This window comes from Palaemon carinicauda, chromosome 26 (genome assembly GCF_036898095.1).
Source record: "Palaemon carinicauda isolate YSFRI2023 chromosome 26, ASM3689809v2, whole genome shotgun sequence".
In the NCBI taxonomy this organism is placed as follows: domain Eukaryota; kingdom Metazoa; phylum Arthropoda; class Malacostraca; order Decapoda; family Palaemonidae; genus Palaemon; species Palaemon carinicauda.
In genome coordinates, this window is record NC_090750.1 from 90,232,825 (window position 1) to 90,258,362 (window position 25,538).

General features: G+C 35.1%; 1 protein-coding gene across 26 annotated transcripts in view; it reads right to left on the reverse strand.

Annotated features, from left to right (window-relative positions):
- syd (JNK-interacting protein syd) overlaps positions 1-25,538 on the reverse strand; it is a 144,058-nt gene that overhangs the window by 88,087 nt on the left and 30,433 nt on the right. For 11 of the 26 annotated variants that reach the window (XM_068349937.1, XM_068349954.1, XM_068349951.1 and 8 more), the window contains exons 5-13: positions 21,779-21,914; positions 21,418-21,511; positions 21,141-21,288; positions 20,346-20,437; positions 17,106-17,141; positions 12,637-12,678; positions 9,241-9,258; positions 5,443-5,500; positions 3,735-3,791 (exon numbers count right to left, since the gene is read on the reverse strand). In XM_068349937.1, the coding sequence (XP_068206038.1) occupies positions 3,735-3,791; positions 5,443-5,500; positions 9,241-9,258; positions 12,637-12,678; positions 17,106-17,141; positions 20,346-20,437; positions 21,141-21,288; positions 21,418-21,511; positions 21,779-21,914 (681 nt within the window). The remainder of the gene's footprint in view (positions 1-3,734; positions 3,792-5,442; positions 5,501-9,240; positions 9,259-12,636; positions 12,679-17,105; positions 17,142-20,345; positions 20,438-21,140; positions 21,289-21,417; positions 21,512-21,778; positions 21,915-25,538) is intronic. The other 15 variants (XM_068349960.1, XM_068349957.1, XM_068349959.1 and 12 more) reach the window with 9 other exon arrangements.

A 25,538-nucleotide genomic window follows, 5' to 3' on the forward strand; every position in this document is an offset into this window, starting at 1 on the left:
TTCTCCCTCTAAAATCTGGTCTTGAAGTAGTCCTGCCCCGAAAGGGCTGCTGGAATCTCCTTTCCTCCCGTTTCAAAGAAGAAGGAGGGGCTGCCAAGAGCTTACGAGCAGAACGAGATAAAAGGTCTTGGGTGGCTTTTTGGGCCAGAGAAAGCGTAATGTCATTAACCAGGGACTCGGGAAAAAGATGTTGAGAGAGGGGGGCGTAAAGAAGCTCAGACTTTTGTGCAGTGGTAACAGACCTAGAAGCAAAAGAGCAAAGCAGAGCTCTCTTCTTTAGGACCCCAGCTGAGAACAGAGCCGCCAACTCATTCGCCCCATCTCTGAGGGCCTTATCCATACAGGACATAATACTGGTAAGGTCCCTAGATCCTTCCATCTGGTCAGTTTTCCTTGCGAGAGTCCCAAGCGACCAGTCTAGGAAACTAAAAACCTCAAAGGCTCTAAAAATACCTTTGACGAGATAATCCAGCTCCGACATCGACCATATGACCTTGGCTGAGTTGAGAGCATGCCTTCTAGCAGAGTCCACTAAACCAGAGAAGTCACCCTTGGAGGAGGAAGGCACTCCCAGACCCAAAGGTTCTCCAGTTGCATACCACATACCCGCTCTTGAAGCAAGACGAGCTGGTGGAAACGAGAAGGAAGTCTTAACTGTTAGTCTCCGCTCCTTCATCCAGTCATCAATCTTCGAGAGAGCCTTCTTTGTGGAGATAGACAGCTTCATCTTGATGAAGGCCGACTGTTTTTTGGCCTTCTTTCTGTTAAATTGGGACTGAGGAGATTGAGGGGCAGCAGGTTGGAATTCCTCTCCAAAAAGTTCAAGAAGGGAGCGAGAGAGAACTTTGTAATCTCCCGCAGCGTCGGCAGGATTATCATCGTCATCAGAAACATCCTCGAGGTCCTGATCCACATCTGCAATATCCTTCGAAAGAGAAGAAGGATCCTTAGAACCCGACAAGGGCAAATCAAAGGCATCATCCTGCAAAAGACGGGTTGCATCCTGGAGTCCCGCGCTAGAAGAATCCTTGGGACGAGAGGCAGTATCGTCCCGAAGAGGCAGGGTGGTATCGCCCTGGGACCGAGAACGAGAGGCAGAGTCGTTCTGATGTCGAGAGCGAGAGGCGGTATCGTCGTGGCGGCGAGAACGAGAGGCGGTATCGTCGTGGCGTCGTGAACGAGAGGCGGTATCGTCGTGGCGTCGAGAACTAGGGTCGGTATCGTCGTGGCGTCGTGAACGAGAGGAGGTATCGTCGTGGCGAAGCGAACAAGAGGAGGTATCGTCATGGCGAAGCGAACGAGAGGAGGTATCGTGCTGGTATCGTGAACGGGAGGCGGTATCGTCTCGGCATCGAGAACGAGAAGCAGCATCGTTCGATAAGGTATCGTCCCGGTATCGAGAATGAGAAACCGTATCGTTCTGGTATCGCGAAGAAGTATCACCTGGCGAAAGCACACATTCCTCATCCTGGAGTAGAGAGGGAGAAGTTTTCTTTAAAGAAGAACTCCGTTCTCTCTTAGAAGCAGACTTCTTAATCGGTAAAGAGTCGTCTTTACGTGTCAGACTGGGCGTGAGGGCGGCTAAAGGCTTGCACTAAAGTCAAAAGTTGTTCCTGCATGACAGACATAAAGGATTTAGCAACATCAGCTGGGTCTTGCGGCCCCGAAGGGGGGGGGGGGGGCTGACGAATAACACTCGTAGAAGGGGGAGGATCTTCGGCAGTAGGCTTCGCCCTTTTCACAGGCACGGAGTCGAAATCATCCTCCGACGGACAAGGTTCATAACTGCTAGAACCGGGAGAGAAAGAACGAGACCGTTCGTCACGGTTCCATCTCCTCTTAGTAGGTCTTGAAGCTTCAAACTTCCATTTACGTCTGGACGAATTCGGAGAAGAAAACAACACATCCGACACGTCTTTCCCGTGACGGTCAATAGCAGCCTGGGAATCGACAACAGGATTGTCTGAGGCGACGGCTGACTGAGGGTACGTACCTCTCACCCCCTTTCGGTCATCGACGTACCTTCTCCCTTGGTCCTGGGAGCTTGGTAGAGGTCTAGGCCTAGGGGTATGACAGATTCGGTCAGTCGCCACCTCCACTGCACTAACACAAGCACTTTCACTTTCCTTACCTTTAAAGGCCTCCAGTTGTTCTTTAATGGCCTTCAACTCGGCCGCCAGGCTAGCGTACCGAGGGTCATCCGTAGATACGGAACCTGTAGGAGGTGCAGGAGTTACTACCTCAAGGGAAGGATCAACTTCCAAAGAGGAATCAATTATAGGTTCAATAGATAAATCTACGCTAAGTTCGTCTTCCTTACCACTAACAGACTTAGACTTAGACCTAGAAGCTCTCCTAACTCTACCGAGCTCTAGCTTACGCACATAGCGCTTCATAATTAACCAATCTTTCTCATCCAAAACCTTACATTCCCCGCACCTATTATCAAGGGCACAAACAAAACCCCTACAATTAGAACAAACGGTGTGAGGGTCTACCGCCATTTTCGGTAGTCTCACCTTACATTCCTCATTCGCAGATACGGTAATGACTCTTTTCACTCATAATGAAAAAACAGCAAAAAAGCTAAGAGAAAACAAAATACACGATCGCCAAAACCCCAAATCAGAGTACTTCACCAAAAAAACAGACTGGTACACCGAGCAGGGAAAGCGAAGAAAAACTCTTAATGACGGACCAACGTGTTGTCGATCCGGCCAGCAGAGATGAACTGAAGAACAGAAAACGGGAATGATTCCTCCTACCACCCTTTAACGGGTGTTACCACCCAACCACCACAAGGCGGTTGCCTAGTTTAGAAAAATTCTGCCGAAATAGAGATAATTAGCTATGTATATATAACTGCCAGGTAAGTTCTATTCATAAAAGGAGGCTGTTGATATGGAGAAGAAACAAGGATGGAAGATAAATTAGTGGTAGGAGAATGAGAGGGAGCGGGGGAAAGAGCCCCAGTCGAATTGTGATTATCAGAGAAGCAGCTAAATCCTGATTGGAAAATTTTTGAACCCTCACATCACTTCTGCAGAATTAAGATCTTACTCCATTCCATATAGCAGTTTTACACAATGACTAAAACCTTATGTTACCAGGTTCAGATGAGAATGACATAACTTGTGAAAATTCAATAAAACAAATTACCACAATAAAGGGCAATGTAACCACACTGGCAAATGTATATAAATTATTTTTAAACATTTTGACATCCAATTATCTCAGAACTGCTAAAGAGCTGTTCCTTAGCCAGTGACAAAAAGCAAAGTGAAGATGGTTATGAAGAAATGCTAATTACAAACTCCTAAAAGGGCTAAGTTAAAATCAAGGAAAAATCTCATTCATTTTTCTTGTCAACAAGCTTATAGTTGAAGCACATAGCATATAAATACTGGGGAGGATTCACTGAAATAGTAAAAGTGACCTTAATACAAAAACATTACCAGATAGCTCCAGACATTTAATTAAATGACTTGGGTTATCATGCTGTAATCTGGTGAGATTTGGCCTGAGGCTATATAAAAGCCATACTGCACATACACAGCTTTATGTTCTGTACAATATACTCTTAGAATTATGTTTAATGAAAAGAGTCAATCTTTGTTAACTTACCTTGTTATAATCAGGAATCAACAAACCCACTTTTAACATGCAGCTATAATTCAAAGGATTAAGTTTCCATTCTGTTAAAGGTTACTATGGACTCACAATGGGGACATTACCTTGTTAATTCATCTACTTTGGCAATAAGGTCATCTTTCACAATGTTTAGCGCATTCCTGCAAAACAAAACATTCCATTAGTGTTTCAAGCAGAACAAATCTGGGTTGGTAGGTAGATTAATTTCTTTAAGTCACCACTGACGTGATATATTTACAGAGTGTATATATGTACACATTAGTACTGCGACATAAAACCCAGTGAAAACCTTAACTATTAGGATTTTAAATCATATCACATCAGTATTGGTTATTATTAAGTCCTCCCGTTTGAAGTAAAGACGGGGATAGCATAGGCAATCAGCACTTCATCCTTGAGTCATTTAATGTTGAATGTGATAACGTTGGCAATCAGTACTTCATTCTCGAGTCATTTAATGTTGAATGTGATAACGTAGGCAATCAGTACTTCATCCTCGAGTCATTTTAAATGCAAGAAATGAAATCTTTTCTTTTAACAAAATCTAGAAAAAACAGATGATTTTAACATTTGCTTTCAACTACTAATAAAAGATATACTGAATTGCTTAGTGTATCATAGGACTATTAGATAGAGATGCAATAAACTCAAGTTCCGACTAAGTTCTTTTGAGCACGATCACATGCAAAATGTCAGTTTTCAAAATATTCCCAGAAAACGCCACTCTGGCACTCATATTTCCCACAAATCTATTTAAAGTAGTTTCAAATTCTTAGAAACATTTCCCACCACCATCGAAAAACATCACCGCTTTGCAACACACCAAAAACAATGACCACAACTGCCACTAACGAGTCTATCATACGATTATATTTCTTTAAATGGTTCACATCAGACTAAAACGCATGCACTGTTGTAAATTAATAAAATTTTTATATTAAATTTCTGGTTCATTTAATTTCAGAATCCCATTACCTTACAGTACAGCATTCACACTAAAATGGGGGCATGGTATAGTAGTTCTTAAAAAAATTATACAGGATAAATATACAGTACTAAATATCGTAGTACAGTAGTTCTTTACATTCCAGTAAGTCCTCTAACTTCACACCTTAACTCTACTTTGAAAAGAGACTAACCTGTCTGGGAGACAAGAACACCCCAGACAGGAGATATCAACCACTTGAATGGCATATGAAGACCCAATAAACCTACAGCCAAACTTCATGATTACTGCATAGCATGTTGCGTCTTTATGGTGATTTCCTCCTCTCAAAATCAGTTAAAGCCACTTCAGCTGTAGTTAAGGCCTTGATTCATATCTATGCTGTGGTTTATTTTCCAGTAATCCTGTATTATCCTATCTTCTTAAATCTGACTCATCTAGACTTATCAAGAAACAAAGTTTAGGGATCCCACTCTCCTGCATAAATATAACATACTTGTGAATTTATTCACACTAAGTTTGTTGAACCAATAACACCAAATTAGTAGTCTATAATACAAAAATGTGTATATTTACATACACGTTTGTATATGTAAATTTTCCTTAAAGGATACTGATCGTATAAATGAAAGCATTAATCATTTAAAATTGAATATAAACTTCCATCAATTCTATAGCCAAGACATTACACTTAGGTGGTCCTACAACACCATGGAATGTCCACAATACAAAGATACACATTAAATGGACTAAAAAAAACCACAATTTCTAATTTGAATAAGCTAACTTAATGTGAAACTTCCATACATTTAAAATCTAAATTCAGGAATATGAAAACTACTTACTTTGTAGCTAATAGTTCATTATTTTCTGTGATGAGGTTCTCCACTTCCTTGCCCATACCTAGTCAAGAGGAAATAATAATATGCAATGAGTATAGAGAATGACTAGTTTTCAGTGTAGCTTTACTACTGTTATAAAGTATTCCACAGAAAACTAAACTATACAAATATATTTTAGCAGTGTACATCTGTCCAATCTTGTCTCCTTCACAGTGAATAAAAAAAAAAAAGTAGCATACACAATTTTATTCAATTTCACTGGGATAATTACATTTTTCATAGAAAATATCCCTTATTAGATGTACCTTTTGACAAAAATAATGCTTTCATTTCCTTATAACATATACCCTCAAAATATACCCAACCTTACATAAACACATAACAGTTATGTTCCATAAGGTGGCAATTTTTCAAATAAAATTAGTCTAAAGACATCTTGCAAATGTTTCTACACGCTGAATGGTGAAGGTAAACTGACTTGTGATTATTCATACATATAATTCTAATCTCTCTACCAAATTACAAAAGAAAAAATATGAACATAAACAACCCTGAAATAAGTCTTTTACATGAATGTCAATCCTTCACTGGCTCATTTAACATTGCATTATACTTATTCTGTAATTTTTTCCCATCACAAGTACCAATATATTACATTTTGTTTTTAATTTTCCTCAGAAAAATACTCTACATTTTTTAAAAAATAAAACAGCAAAAAAGGAAAAAGATTCTGTACAATTAAATGCTTTCTGATAAAGAGACCACTCTGCAATCAAACTCTCTCCATATATCAGACACTCTTATCGCAAAGTTGAAAAAGGCTTTCAGACATCTACTGATTTACAGATGCCTCAATAGGTTTATCCATCAATTAGTTGATCATCATGACCAAAATTGAAATACAAAGAACAATTATGTTCTGCCAAATACAGGTGAGAAAATAGCCTTCTTATACAGTTTTATTATTAGTAAAAAAAAAAAATTAATAATTCAGTTATAAAGGAGTCCTGCCCTCCAAGAAGATATATAAATGTCACTGAATCTTAAGCCTTTGTTTACGTATGATGTGCCTACAGATCTTGCCAACAGCCATATATTTTTATTATTGGTATAGGATCTTCAGATTCTATTCAGTTAAGAGTTTCTAACAATGCCCAGAAGGCAAGTTTCACATGAAAAATAGTTCATATGGTGGAATGATCTAATCAGGCAGTAGTATCTGTGGAAGTAAGCGGTAGTAGGTTGGCCAGGGCACCAGCTACCCGTTGAAATACTACTGCAAGAGTTACTGGGTCCTTTGACTGACCAGACAGTACACTGGATCCCTCTTTCTGGTTATGGCTCATTTTTCCTTTGCCCACACATATACCCAATAGTCAGGACTATTCTTTCCCCATTTTCCTGTCCTCATACACCTGATAACACCAGAGATTGCCAATCAAGTCTCCTACGCTCAAGGGCTTAATTACTACAATGTAATTGTTCTGTGATTACTTTCCTCTTGGTAAGGATAGAAGAGACTCTTTAGCTATATTAAGCAGCTCTTCCAGGAGTAGGTCAATCCAAAATCAAACCATTGTTCTCTTGTCTTGGGTAGTGTCATAGAATCTGTACCCTGGGCTTCCACAGCCTTGGGCTAGAGTTCCCTTGCTTGAGAGTACACTAGGGTGCACTATTCTATCTTATTTAATTTCCTCTTGTTTTTTGAAGATTTATACAGTAGTTTATATGTGAGGGATCTATTTTAATGTTACCATTATAAAAATATCTAATTTTAATAGTTCATTACTTCTCTTGTAGTTTACTTCCTTTCCACACAGGGCTATTTTTCCCTGTTGCAGCCCTTGGGCTTATAGCATCCTGCTTTTCCGGCTAAGGTTGCAGCTTAGCTTGTAATAATAATAACTTCAGAGGTTAAAATTGACAAGGAATGTTTTTTTTTTGTTTAATAGGATGACAAGAGCCTATCTTCACTGAATATATATGACATACCTAGTTTAACATTATTACTTATGATGTTCTATATTCTTTATTTATTACTTCTCATATCTAGTTTATTTCCTTTCCTCATTGGGATATTTTCCATATTGGAGCCCTTGGCCTTATAGTATCCTGCTCTTCAAACTAGGGTTGTAGCTTAGCCAGTAATAATAATAATTCAGCTACTCCATTACTCTTTGCATGCATCCTTTGAAAACATTCCAAGACCAGCTCCTTACACCTGATGAAATCTTAAGACCTTATTTATAAATGTAAACTAAAATATGCCCTTCTGCGGTAATGTCACTTGAGCAATCCTTCCATTTACTACTATAACAAATAAGAAATAAACTTTCAGAATTTAAGAAAACTATATTACATATCTTCCAAATACCTTAAAATTTCAATGTACAAACAAGTCCCTCTATAAACATACAATTATGAAATTTCTGTCTCGATACTAGTACCAGTCAAAATCAGTATTCTATGAATCATAAAGCCAGTATGATATTTGCAATAAACCTTCTACCATTCAATTTGATATTTTCGCTACAAATTATACTAATTTGCAAAAATCATCATCATCATATTCCTGTAGTGTAGAATATTCTCATAAATTTCCCTGATAAAAAGACTTCTCAAATAATTAAATTAATTCCAAATTTAATTTCAAGCACAATATTTAGAGTTAATATCAAATATTTATAAAATTAACCAGTTGAATGATACTGACTTTACATGAAGCCTAAATCTTATGCTAGTGTAGAATTAGAAAAAAAAAATTGCACATGCCCATTCATAATAAAATAAAAATTATCATGCTGCATTTTTATATCTTATAACATTATCTCTCCCTATCATCTACTACAAACAAGTTTCCTTCTACCTTTAATGTCTACCAGCATTTAAGGAAATGATCTGCCTGAAGCATTGCCTGTCAGAGCAACATATGAAAAAAGGAGGGCTCAGATGCAACTTAACTGTTTATAAGAAATTATTTAATATGAAAAAAGAAGCCTCAGCCAAATTTGAAGTTCGTGTATTGTGTGCAGCAAAAAATAATGTGAAACGGTGGGTGTACCCTTGTATCAATATCAGTGAGAATAAGTACTATATACAAATACCTTTACCCAACAAAGGACGACACAATTGGACAGAGGTTTACCAAATGATTCAGATTAATAAATGACAAACTAGAGAGGCAGCCTGATGAAATTCAAATAATCAGAAGTATGTTTCAAAATGACACAGGGCAATTTTATTCTTGAATGCGCAAATTCTATTACAGAAGATTTAATACTCCATGTATGTCTGGCTTCAATTGAGAAAGAAAATTATGGCACTATATACTGTATTACATACTAAAAAGTTACTAATTATTCTTTTACAAAAGCTTGAAATGCATATACTATAACAAATTCAAAGTATAAATCGTAAATATAAAGCATTATCTTTTTACTTTCTAGTTTTAAAATTCTACTTTTAAATTTTCGGGTGTTATTGTAATTTAACCAATCATGGACCAAAATTCTGCATATGAAGGGATACAAAATAAAAATTTACATACATTTGAATTTCAACTGCTGCTATTGTTAAAAAGTACATCTATACACTGTTTATATATCAATGTTGAATGGATAAAAAAAATAATTCTAATAAGAAAATTTCTTATTTCTAAGCTCACCCGATGTTCACACTGCTTCCTCTCCAGAAGTCAAGCTTAATCGCCGATTAAACCGAGCTCATGGGGGAAGAAGCGACACAAACATCGGGGGAGGTTCATAGAAATGAAACTTAGTGGTGTAAAAAAAAAACGCTTACCAAAGAAGTTGTCAGTAACTGATGATGAGAATATCCCAGTCCACGAATGGGCCATTTAGTGTGCAGGCAGTAAGTTGTTGAGTTTGTTTTTGTATGTTGATTGGGGAGGGAGATGCGGATATTGCAAAGGAGGAAATCACTCTGGTTAGTACACACGTAAAACAAACGGAACACAAAATAGCTGCCATGCTCAGGTTAATGCAATCAATTTCTTACTCTATGATGGCAAAGCAAATAAAAAAGAAAACAGCATGTCTGTAAAGGTTAATCTAACATTCCTTTTCCCCGGGAAATTCTAATGGTATTAAACACATTATTTACACGACAAACACATAATCATCATCTGCAAACCTGCAAAAAAAATCTAACCAATTTCCATGTTACAAAATACTTGGCTGTAACTTATACGTCAATAAGAAGTTACATATTAGTCTGATAAGCTGCATTCATTATTTCAATTACTCCATTCTTTTGTCATTGGGAGACTGTCCGCAAAAGTAAGTAACAGAACTTGTAATCGATTCCACAATGCAAAGCAAGACACCAACTTTGCAACTGAAGAGATTGCAAATTATATAACCAAATATTATTACTTTCATATCTTTTCAGTCAAGGCAAGAATAGACTTAAGGTTAATTAAGATATGGGAAAGATATCAAGGGAGCAGTGTATCCTTGTACGTATCTGTAACCCAGTGACATCTCCCTCGCATCCACGATAATACTTGACATGGATAAATTCAAACCAAGATGCTAGAAGACTTCAAAGAACTGTCTTAATACCCTGATAGCCAAAGTAGAGTGTCTCTTATCATAAACTGGCAGTGCAAAACCTTAACATTTTATAGTAGTATAAACTTTGTTTTAATTCCTGGATTAGCAAAATTCATGTCACTGCCTCTGATACAAATTATTTTCTAGACTGCCTCTTTGGAAACTAAATCAGATAAAATAGGGGGTTAAGAAAACCTTTTTTCTCTGTGGATATAGTGGACAGTCTCCATGTGGTTAGCTGAATATGGAAGCTTGCAGGAGCTACTTATGAAAAATGTTGTCTGAAAAGATTGGTCTTATAAGACAAACTTTTCGAGGAATCCGACAAAAGAAATCAAATTTGTAAACCATTACCTTTGAGGCCAAAAGGAAGCAACCTGTGTATTCCTGCTGTAATTTGTTCATCACCATTTGACACAGGAGGATCAAGAATAACAAGTAGACATAAGCCTCCATCTTCCTGTCGAGGGAGGCTGTAAACAAGAGTAAATTTGGCTTTCTACAGTAACTTTAAATTTCTTGACACAATAACAGATGGAGAGCCCATTCTTTTGGCAACATTTACCCTTTCCTGCATAAGTGGTTAGCATGGACATTCAATTTCCACAAACACAGTAATAGTATCCTAGGAAATGAGGAAAATCTAAGAGTAGAAAATCGGAGTGCAGCAAATCAGAGTGGAAAATCATTGAGGAAAATCAAAGTGAGGAATAAATCATATTTCAATAATAGATTTATTGATAAACAACGATAGGAGTGAGATTCGAGACACCCAGATCAACCACAGCTAAGCTTCACTGAAATAATTACAAAAAGAGAAGACATGAAAACTCCACATCCTCTTTCTCATTTCAGAAACACAGATTCCTGGAATATCAAAATTTTGAAAAGTTTAAAGAAGCAAAACTGCACCAAAAGTAAATAATATAATAAACAAGATTCTTTGGGAGGGCTAGAAGACTGTGATACATGACTGATCTTCAATAACCGAGGTCAACTACTCAACCTAGCAGGACGAGAGCTTGATGTACAGACATCCACAAGAATGACTGGTTAAAAATTGACAGCTTTCTGTTCTAATGTCATCTACAAATATGTTATAACATAACATAGGTTGGACAAGCCCAAACCTGGTGCCCAACCATAGCAATTCCCAGTAAACAGCCTTAGGGCATGACCAAGGACTCACTCTACAGTCCACACAAATGCAAGGACTCTGCAAATATGTTATATCAAAACATCAGTTGGACAAGGCACCCATCCCAAACCTGGTGCCCAACCACAGCATAAACATTCCCAGTAAACAGCTTAAACGATGGACCAAGGCTGGACTCAATCTGGCGTCCCCGCGAATGCAAGGACTCGGAATAAGTTACATCAAAACATCAGTTGGACAAGCCCATCTCTCCAAACCTGGTGCCCAACCACAGCATAAATATTCCCAGTAAACAGCTTAAACACATGGGCTAAGGCTGGATTCCATCTACTGTCCATGCGAATGCAAGGACCGAGCGTTTATATTGTACTAAACAGGCGAGTTGAAGGCGAGATAACCAGCGAGTTGAAATTACAGATATCTTTATCCATTGACCACTGACACACGTAGCCATAATTGATGGAAAATTGCTAGTAAAATATTTGGGTTTATATTTGTGTTCTTAAATATTAATGTTCTGGAACTATTAACTTCTGAATTAAATATTCTTTACTAAAATAAGCAAATAAGGTTGATAAAATATAATATGGCTATAATAGTGACATTCACTTAACAGTCAGGATTACCAGAAATACTTCATGACAATAATAATGAAAATAATCGGCAAAAGTAGCAATACTATTTTAATCTTGATAAAAATTTCTTAATAGTAGGGGTATATTAAATCTAGTAAGGGGAGATAGGAAAAACCTCTACACAAAATAAAACAAACTTTGTCTAAAAAAACACAGTAAATAAAAAGCATGCATGAAACAGGGTGCTAACAAGGCCACCACTTTTAATATCTAGCCACTGATGACAATAGGTACAAGACAGAACAATATCACACCAATCCAGTGCGTCAGATGTAAATAAGTTGCGTCTTCCATTTCCAGAAAAACTACATCAAAAACTAAAAAATTATTCCATGTCTATTTCAAAAACATCAATTTCATAAGGACTTTAGTTGATATTCAATAAAAATACCAAAATAATATCTTTAACTAAAAAACAAGATTTAAAATTATCCTTATTTGATATTTAATAAAAAAATATATTCAATGATCTGAAAAATTTATTTCTATAATGATCATTATTTGATATTCAATAGAAATACCAAAATAATATATTCAATTTTCTAAAAACCAGGATTTCATAAGATCAGTATTAGATATTTAATAGAAATACCAAACTGCTTTATTCAATTATCCAAAAAATCAGGATTTTATAATGATCATTATTTGATATTCAATAGAAATAAAAAATACTATATATAATGATCTTCGAAAAGAGAAAAATTTCATTTAAGCAAAATTGTAGCGTGACTTCAAAATCAAATTTCTAAAGCTTCAAAGGTCACTGAAATTGTCCTCCTCGACCTATGCCATCAACTTAGGGCTACAAAGCAATGAAGCGCACAAATCATACCCGAGTACGGAGGAGAGCCTCCACCTTCCTCACTCCCACTGTCTGTTGTGCAACCGTACACCCACGGGGGGGAGAGAGAGAGGAGTCACGTGCATATTTCAAACATCGGGAGGTGTAATGGCCAGATGTGCGCGGCAGAGGAAATGGCATGACGGATATCATGGAACCCGAGCACAGGAGGAGCAAGAATGTAACAACTAGTATGAGTAAGAAGCCATGCAAAATAATAATACATAATACTGCTGCAAAAAGAGCTTCCAAATCAATTTTGAAAAGGTTAAACAAAAAAAATAACACCTATCATTATTAGCTAGTGACATTTGAAGAGGCTACAAGAGCTATAGTGCATGCAGCCTTTGCAAGAAAAAAACATGAACTAGCTAAAACATCAAATACAGTACACAGCTACTTTCTTTGTAAATATTTCCAACACAAAACATGAACTAGTTTAAAATAACTGTAGTCTTCTAAATTTGCTGTTCCAGCCAACATACAATGCTATTCCTTTTCCAAATGTTCTAATTACAAAGAGACTTGCACACTATCATCTACATTAATAGCTAGCAACTTAAACTGGCAAAACCCTGTAGAAGTGTAAAGTTAAAAGGATAATAAAGGATGAAGTCATCATTTACCAGCCACAACTACAAATAATTGAAAGATGCCCTATTCACAACAATTAAAAAAAATGGATACAAAAAGCTTAAAACATTTTAATTTTTCACGATTCCCATAATGTGGAACATTATATATTCAAATCATAAGATAATGAAGCAGTTGCCAATATTTAAATAAAAAAAAAGAGCAACATCAGACAAGGGAATAATATTTGATAGATGGTTTCCTTCAAGTAATTAGTCAATTTATGATCTTTCAAACTCAAATACCTGAGTCGTTCATACTCTTTCCATTGTCAAAGCTATTTGCTCAGGCCCAATTTATTTCTTCTAAACTTAGGTCAGGGCAAAAGTTCTCTCATAACATTTATTCTCTTTATGAATAAAATACCCTTCTTTCGATACAAACCTACTGCTTTAGCATAGCCTATTCTTGTTTTGCAAAAGGAATCACAAACAGTCGATACACATGTAGAAGAATACTAATAAAATGTGGCTTAGGTCTCTGGTAGCTAATTTCATCTTATACATTGAATTTGAGCTATATAGTCCAATACTGCTGACAGTGAGGCCTTTCAACATTGAGGTACAGAAGGGGGAAAACCGAGCAGCTTAACTATGAGGCTTGACAGCCCGATGGAAGAAAGAAAATGTAAAAACGTGAAGTAGATAATCCATAAGAGGTGTAGTTAAGGGCCAAAGATTCTTCAGTAGTAACTACACTACATTCTGACTGTATTACCTTCCTATGTGCAATTAGATTATATAAAGTAAATACATTTCAAAATCTATAACAAACAGTAAAAATCAAAGAAACCAAAGTTCTTAATACTGAACAATATTAGCAGAAAAAGTACTTGCATAATTCTGCAATTATCACTGTTCCTGTTAAGTAAAAGGCCAGTGGTATACACAATAATAAGCAGAGGTTCACTGGATAAAACTCTGGTGTAACCAATGTTGCTATCTGAGGTTGACAAAATATAATTGAAATAAATCAAAACAATAAAAACAAAGTTTATTGATCACAAACTAATCCTGAGGAGATAAAAGAGTAAGGGATCTCAGGGAGCTAGTAACCATTCAATAAACACAAAGAATAATTCAGTTAACTACCATTCTACCTAAACCATCTGATTAGCATTTTCTTCTACTCGTGGATCGACATTTTGGGGATAGCGTATGAAGCCAGAATTGCCTATGTTGAAGAAACTGGTTATTATGAAGCAGTTTGTTGTTGCCTTAAATTAGCTGTGAAACAAATCACATTTACTGAGAATTGGCCAAAAAGAAACTATTGTTGTAAAGTTAGTAGAAATAATAGCTGAAGTTGGTAAACAAGTTCCTTGGGGTAGAAGACTTGCTCATGGTGCACCTCACACAACTCAAGTCTCTTTACAGTTTCTCTTGGGACCCTGGATGGAACTGTGTCTACCTTTTACTTCTCAATGATTCTCCTTGAACTACTTTATTATCATTAATAATATTCTTATCATCATCATCCATAATCATAATAATAAAGATACTGGATAGCCAAAATGTAAGAAAGCAATGGAAAATGTCAATGAATGACATAGCAGGAATTCTGACCAGCTAATTGGGAGATGTAAAATGAATGAAAGCAAGATAAAATGATGCTGGGGACCAAATAAATACAAAAGTATTGATTGCTGTGTTGGTAACACTGAAAGCAGTAGGAGCTTCCATTTAACTTTGGCAAAACTGCAGCACTGAAAATTAAATATGAGAACCATGTGTGGCTCAAAGTATGGTTCAAAGGTCTACTCAAAATGCTTTATGAAATATACCAGAGTATATTTTTTCTATTTTGTGCAATTGAAGAACCAGACCAAATGTGTTTCTCAAGATTAAATTTGCTATTTAGATCCAGACCTAAAGTTTTCAGAGTTGTATTGAGGTATAAAAACACCAATAATCCTATAATACAATGTCTTTCAATCTTAATTATTCTTAAGTTTTGCAATCAATTTTATATTGTTTTGGCTCTTACAAAATTCTATAGGCGTCCAAGACTTTCTTTAACCATTCCACTTTAAAAGTAATCATAATGTCATTTTTATACTGTATAAGGTAAATCAAACCCATTATAAAAAAAATTAAGACATTTTTCAGTGTTTCACAGTGCAACGACCTTTACGTTCTCACAAACTAATTCTACATTAAGCAAGTTTTCATATATCTTGAAATGAGATTTAAAGGTTACACTCATATTTCATTATAGTATTGCGTTGAAAATCGCATTGTTCAATTATTATTGTCACATGAAAGTGTATTTTCCTTAATTGAAATCTACTTTCAAATCTACATGGATTTTATCTTCTGATATTTCCAAAAATCTACAACCTTTAGAATAGCTTATTTATAACTTAAGAAAAATAAGAGATGCTTTACTTGGGTTTGTCATCCTTCACTATGAAAGCCTTACTAATTCCATTTACTCTTAAAAGTGTTTCAAGGAATAACACTTATGAATCCGGACTCCTGATTCATGGGAGAGTTTTAAAGTCCTAAATTTAAGGACATAGCAATGAAAAAGCTGTTTTAGAATCCTTAAGTTAAGGACATAGCAATGAAAAAGCTGTCTTAGAGTCCTAAAGTTAGGACATAGCAATGAAAAAGCTGTTTTAAATTCCTAAAGTTAAGGACACAGCAATGAAAAAGCTGTTTTAGAGTCCAGGACACAGCAATGAAAAAGCTATTTTAGAGTCCAAAATCTAAGGACATAACAACAAAAAAGGTACAGAGAAACTAAAAACCCCAAGCAAGAAAGAATATAATTTCTTTCATCATATCTCAATCTCCACTGTTCTTCATCTTTTATCATCATAATAAAAATTTTGAAGTTTCAAATATATAAAAAAATTACAATGAAACAATAGAGAATTTTACTAATTTGAATCTGATCCACTTTTGTGATTAACCCTTTAGTTGTTGACAGTTTTAAACAAAGTGAAAGATATTCTTCTTCTGTTAACATGCTTTTTCCCCATTTTTGTATGGGGTAAGCAATGTTGCCTTCTTTTTTAATGACTTTACTTTGGCTTTGGGGTAAACCGTAGTCCCGATAGACTACCCTGCCTGACATCGCTTTAGACCCCGGTAGCGTACGTTCGTGTATTGTACCGGTAACCAGCGCCCTTCCTGACACAAACGTGTCTAATATGCTGAAACGAACAGAGCTCAAAAGAAAAGTATGTGAGACTTGTCACATGTCTTTCCAATTTCAAGTTCTTTAAATGATATGAAATTATTTATATTTTGACTGCATTGCATGTAGAGTATGTAATCACTTCACATGAATGTGCCCACCTTAACGTTGGTTTACCTAATTTAACATTGCTTGGTATGTAAAGACCAAAGTACAATTTTGACAAACAATCAAATTATATTTGCTACTAATAAAACTAAATAAATGCGAGCTCATGTAATTCCAAATATTTCAATAGTACACATCAACTCTACACCAGGAGGTAGTAAATTAGCAGGAACAACAAAAATGATTTACACTTAACTCGCTAAAATAAAAATGAGAACTTATTGACTGCCATGATTCAATGCCAATACCAGATAAATAGCTTTTTAGGAAAAAGATTTGTTAAAATCTTTGGGTCATCCACTAGATCATACTCTAAAAAAATCATCAATAAATTACTAAATGTGAATGAGGCATCATAACCTTTGAGAAAAACTACGACGGAGATCTAAAGTGACTCCTAATTCATGCAGAATAGGTCTTTATCATGCAAAAAAAATATGGAAAAGCTCAGCTGATGCAAGCTACGGCATTCAAAATAACGATCTAAAAGTACACAAAAGTCGCAAAATACCAACCGGATGATGCATATTCTCCTGGATGTACCCAGCCACCTATTGTCCAGGTCATTTCAAAACAAAAAGAAAGCTCTAGTTAAACAGGCTGGACGTACATTAATTACGTTAAATGCTTTTTCCTTTCTTGCACATGATAGTAGTGGCATTCATTTCAATCCAAATGCTATGGGTTACCTTTAAAAAAATTAAGCTGCATAACCTACTTTTCATAGCTCGCTGACTTTAATATTCCTGGATACACAAACGGCGTTAATCATGCCACAATCTATAATGAGGTTTTTGTTAGATGCAGGAACAACAATTACATATCCAATTAGTTACAAAAAAATTAACAGCGTGTAAAATGATTAGGAGGTTACTATTCACTGACAACACACAAATTAATCAAGTGAATGTCCTTTTCACTCATACCATCAATAAACAATCTATAATTCAGTACACCAGTTTAAACTACTCTTCATGAACTAGAAAATAAAGTTGATTAAGTTCCTAAATGTTCAGATTTCACTGAACCTAGTCCAGAGACCTGGTCAATATAGTGAAGCAGACCTATGAATGTTCAAAACTCTGGAACCTCAGTTACGTAAAATTCCTTTTTTCCTTACCATATATGGTATTATTTTTCATAATATCCTAACAAAGTTAAAGAATAACATGTACTAATCCTTTTTTCTAATGAACATAACTATTTTTATTGTTAGACCTCATATATAATTACAGTACAATAAATCGATTTCATTTAAAAACTCAACATAAGCCAGGAGCTACTTATCTAACAGTAACTAACTGTAAATAAAATTTCTATCGTTCATTAATACAGTTAATGACTGAAGCTATCATCTAATCAATTTACAACCATGGACACTACAATATTCTTAATAATACATGAATAAATAAAAGAAAATTTGCTTTCATTGATGATACACTAAAAAAATGCTTGAATTTAACAAGCGTATGTTCAGCGGCTTACTAAATAACTTTGCTATATCAGACCAGAGCTGAAAAGTTCATCAAACCATATAGTTGTAAAATTTATCACAAAACTCCTATTCATTAAGAAGCATTAATATGACACAAAGAGTAAATGGTCAATTCATTCTTTAATATTCTTATCAATCTATCAAAGATGAAAAAATGAACACAGTTAGTAAAAAGATTGCTTGTACACCACCGGGGTTACACACAACAGCATACAGATATTCTTACGCACTTAAATTTCAATTAAACGAAGTAAAGTGGGACTAATCATACTTTATATTCATAAAGCTCAAATTACTACAAACAGTGATCAAGAGAGATATTTCTGCAAACTTTTATATCCTACCAAAGCTAACCACAAAAATGACAAATTACAATATTCCACGGTTGCTAATAAGACTGACAATAACTCAAATGCAAGGATTTTTTACTAGACTACTCCGTACTCTTTTTCAACTGAGTGGTTAAATTTCAAAAGGAGAGTCAAGCTACCTTACAATTCCAACGAGATATAGACAATCATATTGGACTTAAAATTCTACTGCGGATTTAACTTTATAAAAAAAAGAAAAACACATTTTTGAGTAATTTTGGGGATAAACAGAGCATTAGTTTCTAAAAATATACCACTTTACCTTGTTCTGAATACAGCTGAGTAACTGATTCATTCTTACCAATCAGGATAAAAGAAAACTTTACTCTGATAAATACAAGAAACCTAATACTGTAATACAGAAGACTTGCAAGAACTTCTAGTAAAAACATTCATGCCATCGCCAAACCCAAAGAGCACGTATATCCCGAAAGACATTTAATACAAAAGTAACACATTCACACTTCATGCATTCCGACTCAAACAATTTTTTTAAAAGCCCTTTAACACGATTGAGGCTTTCATTCTTAAGTTTCAACTAATTTCTTCATGGAAATTAGAATATCATTCCAAACTTTTAAATCTAATAGCTTACTGAATGATCAAGTCGAATTTGATAATTACTTATATACAACTCCTGCTCGTATGGAAACTAACGACTCAGGCAATCTCAAAGGCTTTAAAGCAATGATGATATGGGTTCAACATGCATGATAAAATAATAGTTGCCTATATTAATGCAGGGGAATTAATTTTAATTCCTTAGGGATACGAAAAAGTATTTAATTTTGTTGTAGATATAATCATTATGTAACTTTTCATCCCATTTTCTATTTACTACTATTTACAAGTTTATACCACGAACATTTCAAAACAAAAACATGACAGACCTCATTTTTCAATGTGATTAATTAAGATCAAGTTATTTTCTATGGATTCTGAACAAATTGCACTGAAATACTGGTTGTTTTATCAATTATCAATTAAACAGTTACATTTTTTTTCAAAACAATCAGCCGCAGTTATTACTATACAAAAATTTAACATTCAGCAGCAGTCCTTTACCATACAAAAATTTTACCATGAGATTCAAGGCATCATTTTCCAGATAGCTTGAAGTAGTCTTCACTACTGTATCCCTAAACTAAGGCTTAAAACTGTACATAAATATATTCAAGAAACCAGTTATCAGTCAAAACTTAAAACATTCCCTTTTATTCATGCAGAGATTCTAGTAGAGATATTTTTTGAAAAAAACTTTATGAAATTAGAGGAAGAAGTACCTATTCATGAGACTTAACTTCAAGCTAAACCCTGTGGACTATCTGCTTGATATCACTTGAACTTTTTCAGAAACTATATTTATAATAAACTCCTAAATGAAAAACACATACCCAGTAAATATTACCTCCGCCGTTTATCAAATGTTGAACGTCTGGGTTTTTATTACTATCAAAACCTAAAAGGTAATTGAACCACTAGTACAGTCCGCAAGTTGACAAAGATATTCCATACAAAATTAAAAGACGTTCAGGTAATTTACACTAACACAATTTATGATATTAAACAGTAAATGTAATCACTTTAAAATTCATCAAATTCTGGCAAGTTAGCCCAAAAAGCCAAGGGGATACAGCATCGGAAACTATATTAAGGGAAAAAATAATATACAATAATATATTAAACTCGCTACCTATTTCTCTTCAAGGACAAACTTGATTAATTTCCATCATTCAAAACGTGAGTGTAAGGAACTAACTTATCTATAATTCAAATGCATGCACACACTGCTATCAACTACTTTCCTATGCATGTACTTTATATAAATAATATTGTACAAAATTATTCTAGGAGCCTACCATTTACGAGAGTAAACAAATTGAATATACCTGTGATTTCGGCGCCTTCGTCCATTTCGGCCAATGCGTCGGGCTCCTGGAACTGGAGTTCTTGATACAAGGTATTGCCCGTTCTCTCTTCTCTGAAACCCAATATGGTTATGAATGACATATGATCTAATCAAATAGAAAATTGGAAAGAATGACAGAATTAAATCATATGGTGTACATGCAGTTGTGTGTACATGTCGGTGTCGGTGTACAAGAATGTGTAGGTGGAGGTGTATGTGTACGTGTCGGTGGAGGTGTATGTGTACGTGTCGGTGTACGTGTCGGTGTACGTGTCGGTGTATGTGTAGGTGTATGTGGAGGTGTATGTGGAAGTGTAGGTGTTCGTGTAGGTGTTCGTGTAGGTGTACGTGGAGGTGTATGTGGAGGTTTATGTGTATGTGTTGGTGTACGTGAAGGTGTATGTGTACGTGTTGGTGTATGTGTACGTGTCGGTGTATGCGTACGTGTCGGTGTATGTGTACGTGTCGGTGTACAAGGAGGTGTATGTGTACGTGTAGGTGGAGGTGTATGTGTTCGTGTAGGTGTGTGTGTAGGTGTACGTGTCGGTGGAGGTGTATGAGTATGTGTATCATTTTAATGAATATCATTACTATTTTAATTTTTTCATTACTTATTATCATCTTAATTATTATTCTAATTATTCTAAATTATAAATAAACTTTCATAAAATGATGAATCAAAACCTACATCTTGCCAACCTTCCCTTTTAATAACGATCAAAAGCTATAAAGCTATATAGAAAACAGCGGAAACCAACAACTAAAAGTTCTTTACTTGTGCTTTGTGGTCGTGGACTTCATCCTGCCGGGAGGTTTTCCTTCAGGACCTATACTAGTGTCCATGGATATGTCCTCCAGATCCTCGATTTCTGGAGACGTCATTATTTCAGATTCTGGAGTGAACCCGTCGACCCATCCTCCTTCTACAATATAGATGTAATAATTACTATTTAATGTAGAAAAATCAATTTCTAGAACTCTTTATAAATCGATAATGAATTATACAAAGTAGAAAAATTATATTTCTATGTCAGAATATATCGCAATCATACTTGTGGCTGTTCCTCGCTCTGCTTGTTCGATAGCGTCTGTTAGCTGCCCTTTATCCGACTGAATTACTGGCGTATCAGGTCCAACTTGTGCTTCCTAAAAAGGCAGTGAAGAATATATGAAAAAAAAAAAAAAATCACGAAAAAACAAAACTAATTTTATACAGTATATAAAAACTTCTAACACAAAATAAGTACTTCATAATTAAATTCAATATTCAGTTTCCAAAACATGAGGCATCAACCAAAGTAAGCCCCTATTTCTTTTATTATCATTATTACAATCTTCCATACACGTAGCACCTGATTTCTTCCTAATGTGATTGATCCTTTTGGCATGTATCCAATAATCAGGACAACATACCTGCAATTCATTCTTTAGGGATGTAATCTTCAACGTTCCATTGGAGCCGCTCATATCCACCGGCGAGCTCAACGACTTGTTAGGATCCAGCGAACTGAAGCCAAAGGAGAGAGGTCCCGACGACCTGAAAGGTAAACTGCCGGTCACGGACAAGAGAGTATCATTAGTAAAGATACTTCACGGTGCACAAGCATAGCCCAATTGTGTGAAACCATGCAATATACTCCTAAGGTAAACAGTACAGTACTCTACTTTACATATTTAGCCTTTACTTACACAAGAACATGCATTTTCAACTGTAACCTTTACCCAATATTCATTCACCAAAATACAAAAAATTTCCCAAAACAAGCATATCAATTCATAGAACACCAATATCTTTTTAAATCCAATTCATATGTCAAGACAGATTTCACTACGACAAAAATTTAGATGTTTCGATAAAATTACAGTACCAATACAATGCATACTCTTAAATATCAACTACTAATGTAGAATTAGAAATACCAGTAATACAATGTACCCGCAGCAAGCCTACAATATACACCAATTCATTTAGGGAGTGCAAAACTGCTCGAGGAAAAACTGTGCACGGAGCAAACATACAATACTCTAGTCACAACTTCTATAGGAATAAAAACTTAAGGCAATAGACATCTGCTCAGAGTATTTTCCCTACCAAATGTTATTCAGAATCTTAAGATTTGTATATACATTTCTGCAAGAGTCCATTGTCAAGTGTCATTCTATTGATACAAAATCCAATATCAAGAGATAGATTTAAACCTTTAAACAATGAAATACACCAACTTAGGTGAACACAAAATACTCTCCGTAGCAAATATTGTACAGATCTGACTGGTAGCCCTTAAACAGATCTGCTTCCCATATTTTCTCCCTTCCTATTACCAAAAAATGGAAATCCTTGCTTATACTTCCCTTGATTCTTTCACCAAATCTCATTCTGAGAGATAAGCCTATCTATCTACCACATCAGGCTTTCCCTGTTTGCTGCTTTTGACTTCAATTTTGTTTAAACCTCTGAGATGTTAAAACCACTGATCTTCGATAAAAAAAATTTGAGGACAACCCACAAGCTGTCATTTTCTTTGGCAAGCGCTTCTTGCCCGAGATGTTAACATCATTGACCTTTAAGGGGGGAGAAAAAAAAAAAAAAAAAAAAAAAAAAAAAAAAAAAAAAAAAAAAAAAAAAAAAAAAAAAAAAAAAAGAGGACGAGCCAAAAACTTTCTTCTTCTTGGGCGAGCACAAGAGGTGTGTGTAATAAATAATCTGGCAAGAAAACAATCTAAATTATAAGAAAGCTATGATGCCTGGGTAACACTAAATATTAATAAAAAAAATTAGATTAGCAGTGAATGTAAAGTGCATTTTATATCCAAATCCATGACTGATCCATAGATAAACCTAAGCGGTGATAATTGATTTACCTCGAGTATTTACATGACTGCCTCCTAAAACGATTACAATACATAATTCTCAGGGAATAAAGAGGTCAGAGTTTAATATCTTAAAGGAAGAGCGAGACATATGCACGTGGGTTACTTTTCAACATGAAACCAACGTCCTAGAAAAATAATCAAAACTAGCGGAACCCGTGTAAATTACTCAAAATGGTATTTTCAATACTAATTATCTTTTTTCTAACCTATACATGTTTGAATAAAATTTCCTCAGATTAATTTTATAATCTAGGTTATGGAAATTGATAGAACTCAATTTTTTGTTTAATATTTAAAAAAAAGTCAGGTCCTAGAAGCAAAATTTGGAAAACTATATAAGATTACTTTGGTTAAGTAATCAAAGCCTAATGTGAATTTGTAAGAGTATACCATGAAATTATTTCCGTTTTCCTTAAAGCGTGAATTTGTAAGAGTATACCACAAAATTATTTCCATTTTCTTTAAAGCGTGACACAAAATAAATAACACACTCGCTATCGTTTTAATATATAGATGAAATGATTGAAAAGGGCCTACCTACAGACTCATGGATGTAATACGAGAACAGGAAATATATCTCGATGTTCAATGCAGCACCATGCACTACAAAATGGAACCTCACACTAAAAATTTCTTTCTTATATCTCTTAACTGATTCTTGAATATGAAGGCTGTATCTGATACTGATGTCACACCAACAATTAAAAAATTTCTTAACTTTAAAACTCCACTAAAATCCTTTTGATAAAAGTCCAATTTCTCACGCGATATAATTTTACCCGTAAAGCGAAAACTACATCAATATCGGTATCCCTACATGCAAGATAAATTCACACTAATAAAGGAAAAATATTGCTGAAACTAACCAAAGTCGGAAAAAAATGATTGTGATCTATCACAACTGAGTTTTACTGAGGCTCACAGAATTCTTTATCAGAATTATTAAAGACTAATCCTTCGATACGGAAGATTTAACATTCCACAAGAAAAGTTAAAAGTTTTAAATCCAAATACAGTAGGCCTATATCACTTTTACAGTTTATTCTAGCATTTTCAAAAATTCCCAGACAAAAAATTCCTTGATAAAAAAAAATGGCACCAGCTATTCCCTCAAGGTTTTTGGGTGAACTGTAGTTGTTCCCTCACGCTTCTGCAGACAAATCGGATTGTTTATCAAGTAGTATGAAACAGATGCAAAAGAAGCAGCAGGTTTGACAGGCAGACGCTTTTTCTAAAAGTAACTGGTTTGTAATGAATAAATATTCCTAATCTTCCAACACAAGCCCATTACTTTCCCATAGCATAAAAGACAAACCTAAGTATGACAAAGATGAACAGCTGCTGCCCAAGGCCATAATGTGACAGAACCTGAAGGAATTAAAGTAATCTTCTAGGGCAGAAGAAAGTTTGTAATACAAGAGTTCAGACGACTAAAACAGTCAAATTTGACGAGTTACTTAAAAAATATTTCATGATAATGCACATGTCTAAATATGAAGTTACAAATCCTAGGTGGCCATAAGTGAAAAATCACAGAAAAATCTTGAAGTAATGATGGTACAACTAATCTCATAAAACCAGTCTGTATAAAAATCCTGAGAATTGATCAATTTCACAAAATACAGTGATGAAAATTTATCTAAACACTTACAGTACTCATTTATTTATGGAGTTCCTAACTACATATAGCAATAGGGTACTGTACATACAGTACTTTGAGTCCCCTTCTGTATAGCAAGAAGAGATATTGTTCAAACTACGAAGTATGTATCACCTTAATTTGATCGTTATGTCTTATACCATATTTCTGAACAGCTGCCTTAACCTGCCATGGATAAGATAAAATATATTTCCAAGCTTGTTTTAGATTTATATAAAATTCAGAGCTATGCTCAATTTTTTTTATTGAAGCGCATTTGCACCGACTCGCAGGAGTGCCCTTTTAACTCAGAAAAGTTTCCTAATAGCCGATTGGTTGGACAAAATAATTCTAACCAATCAGCTAGTTGGAAACTGTTCCGAGCTGAAAGGGCATCTCTGCGGGTCAGTGCAGATACGCCTCGTTGAGAAAACCGAGTATAGAATCACATTACTATTTATATTTTAGACAAGAATAAAAGTGCCTTCTTCACGCCATACACAAGACAACGACTAACAACAGCATGATGAAAAACTGATCGATAAGAAGAACAGTGACATCTTTAAATAACTATTTCGCTTAGTTTAGCATAATAGCCATTAGAAAAACTGAATTATCTATGCACATGTACTACCATGTACCTTGATGCTAAACAATGCA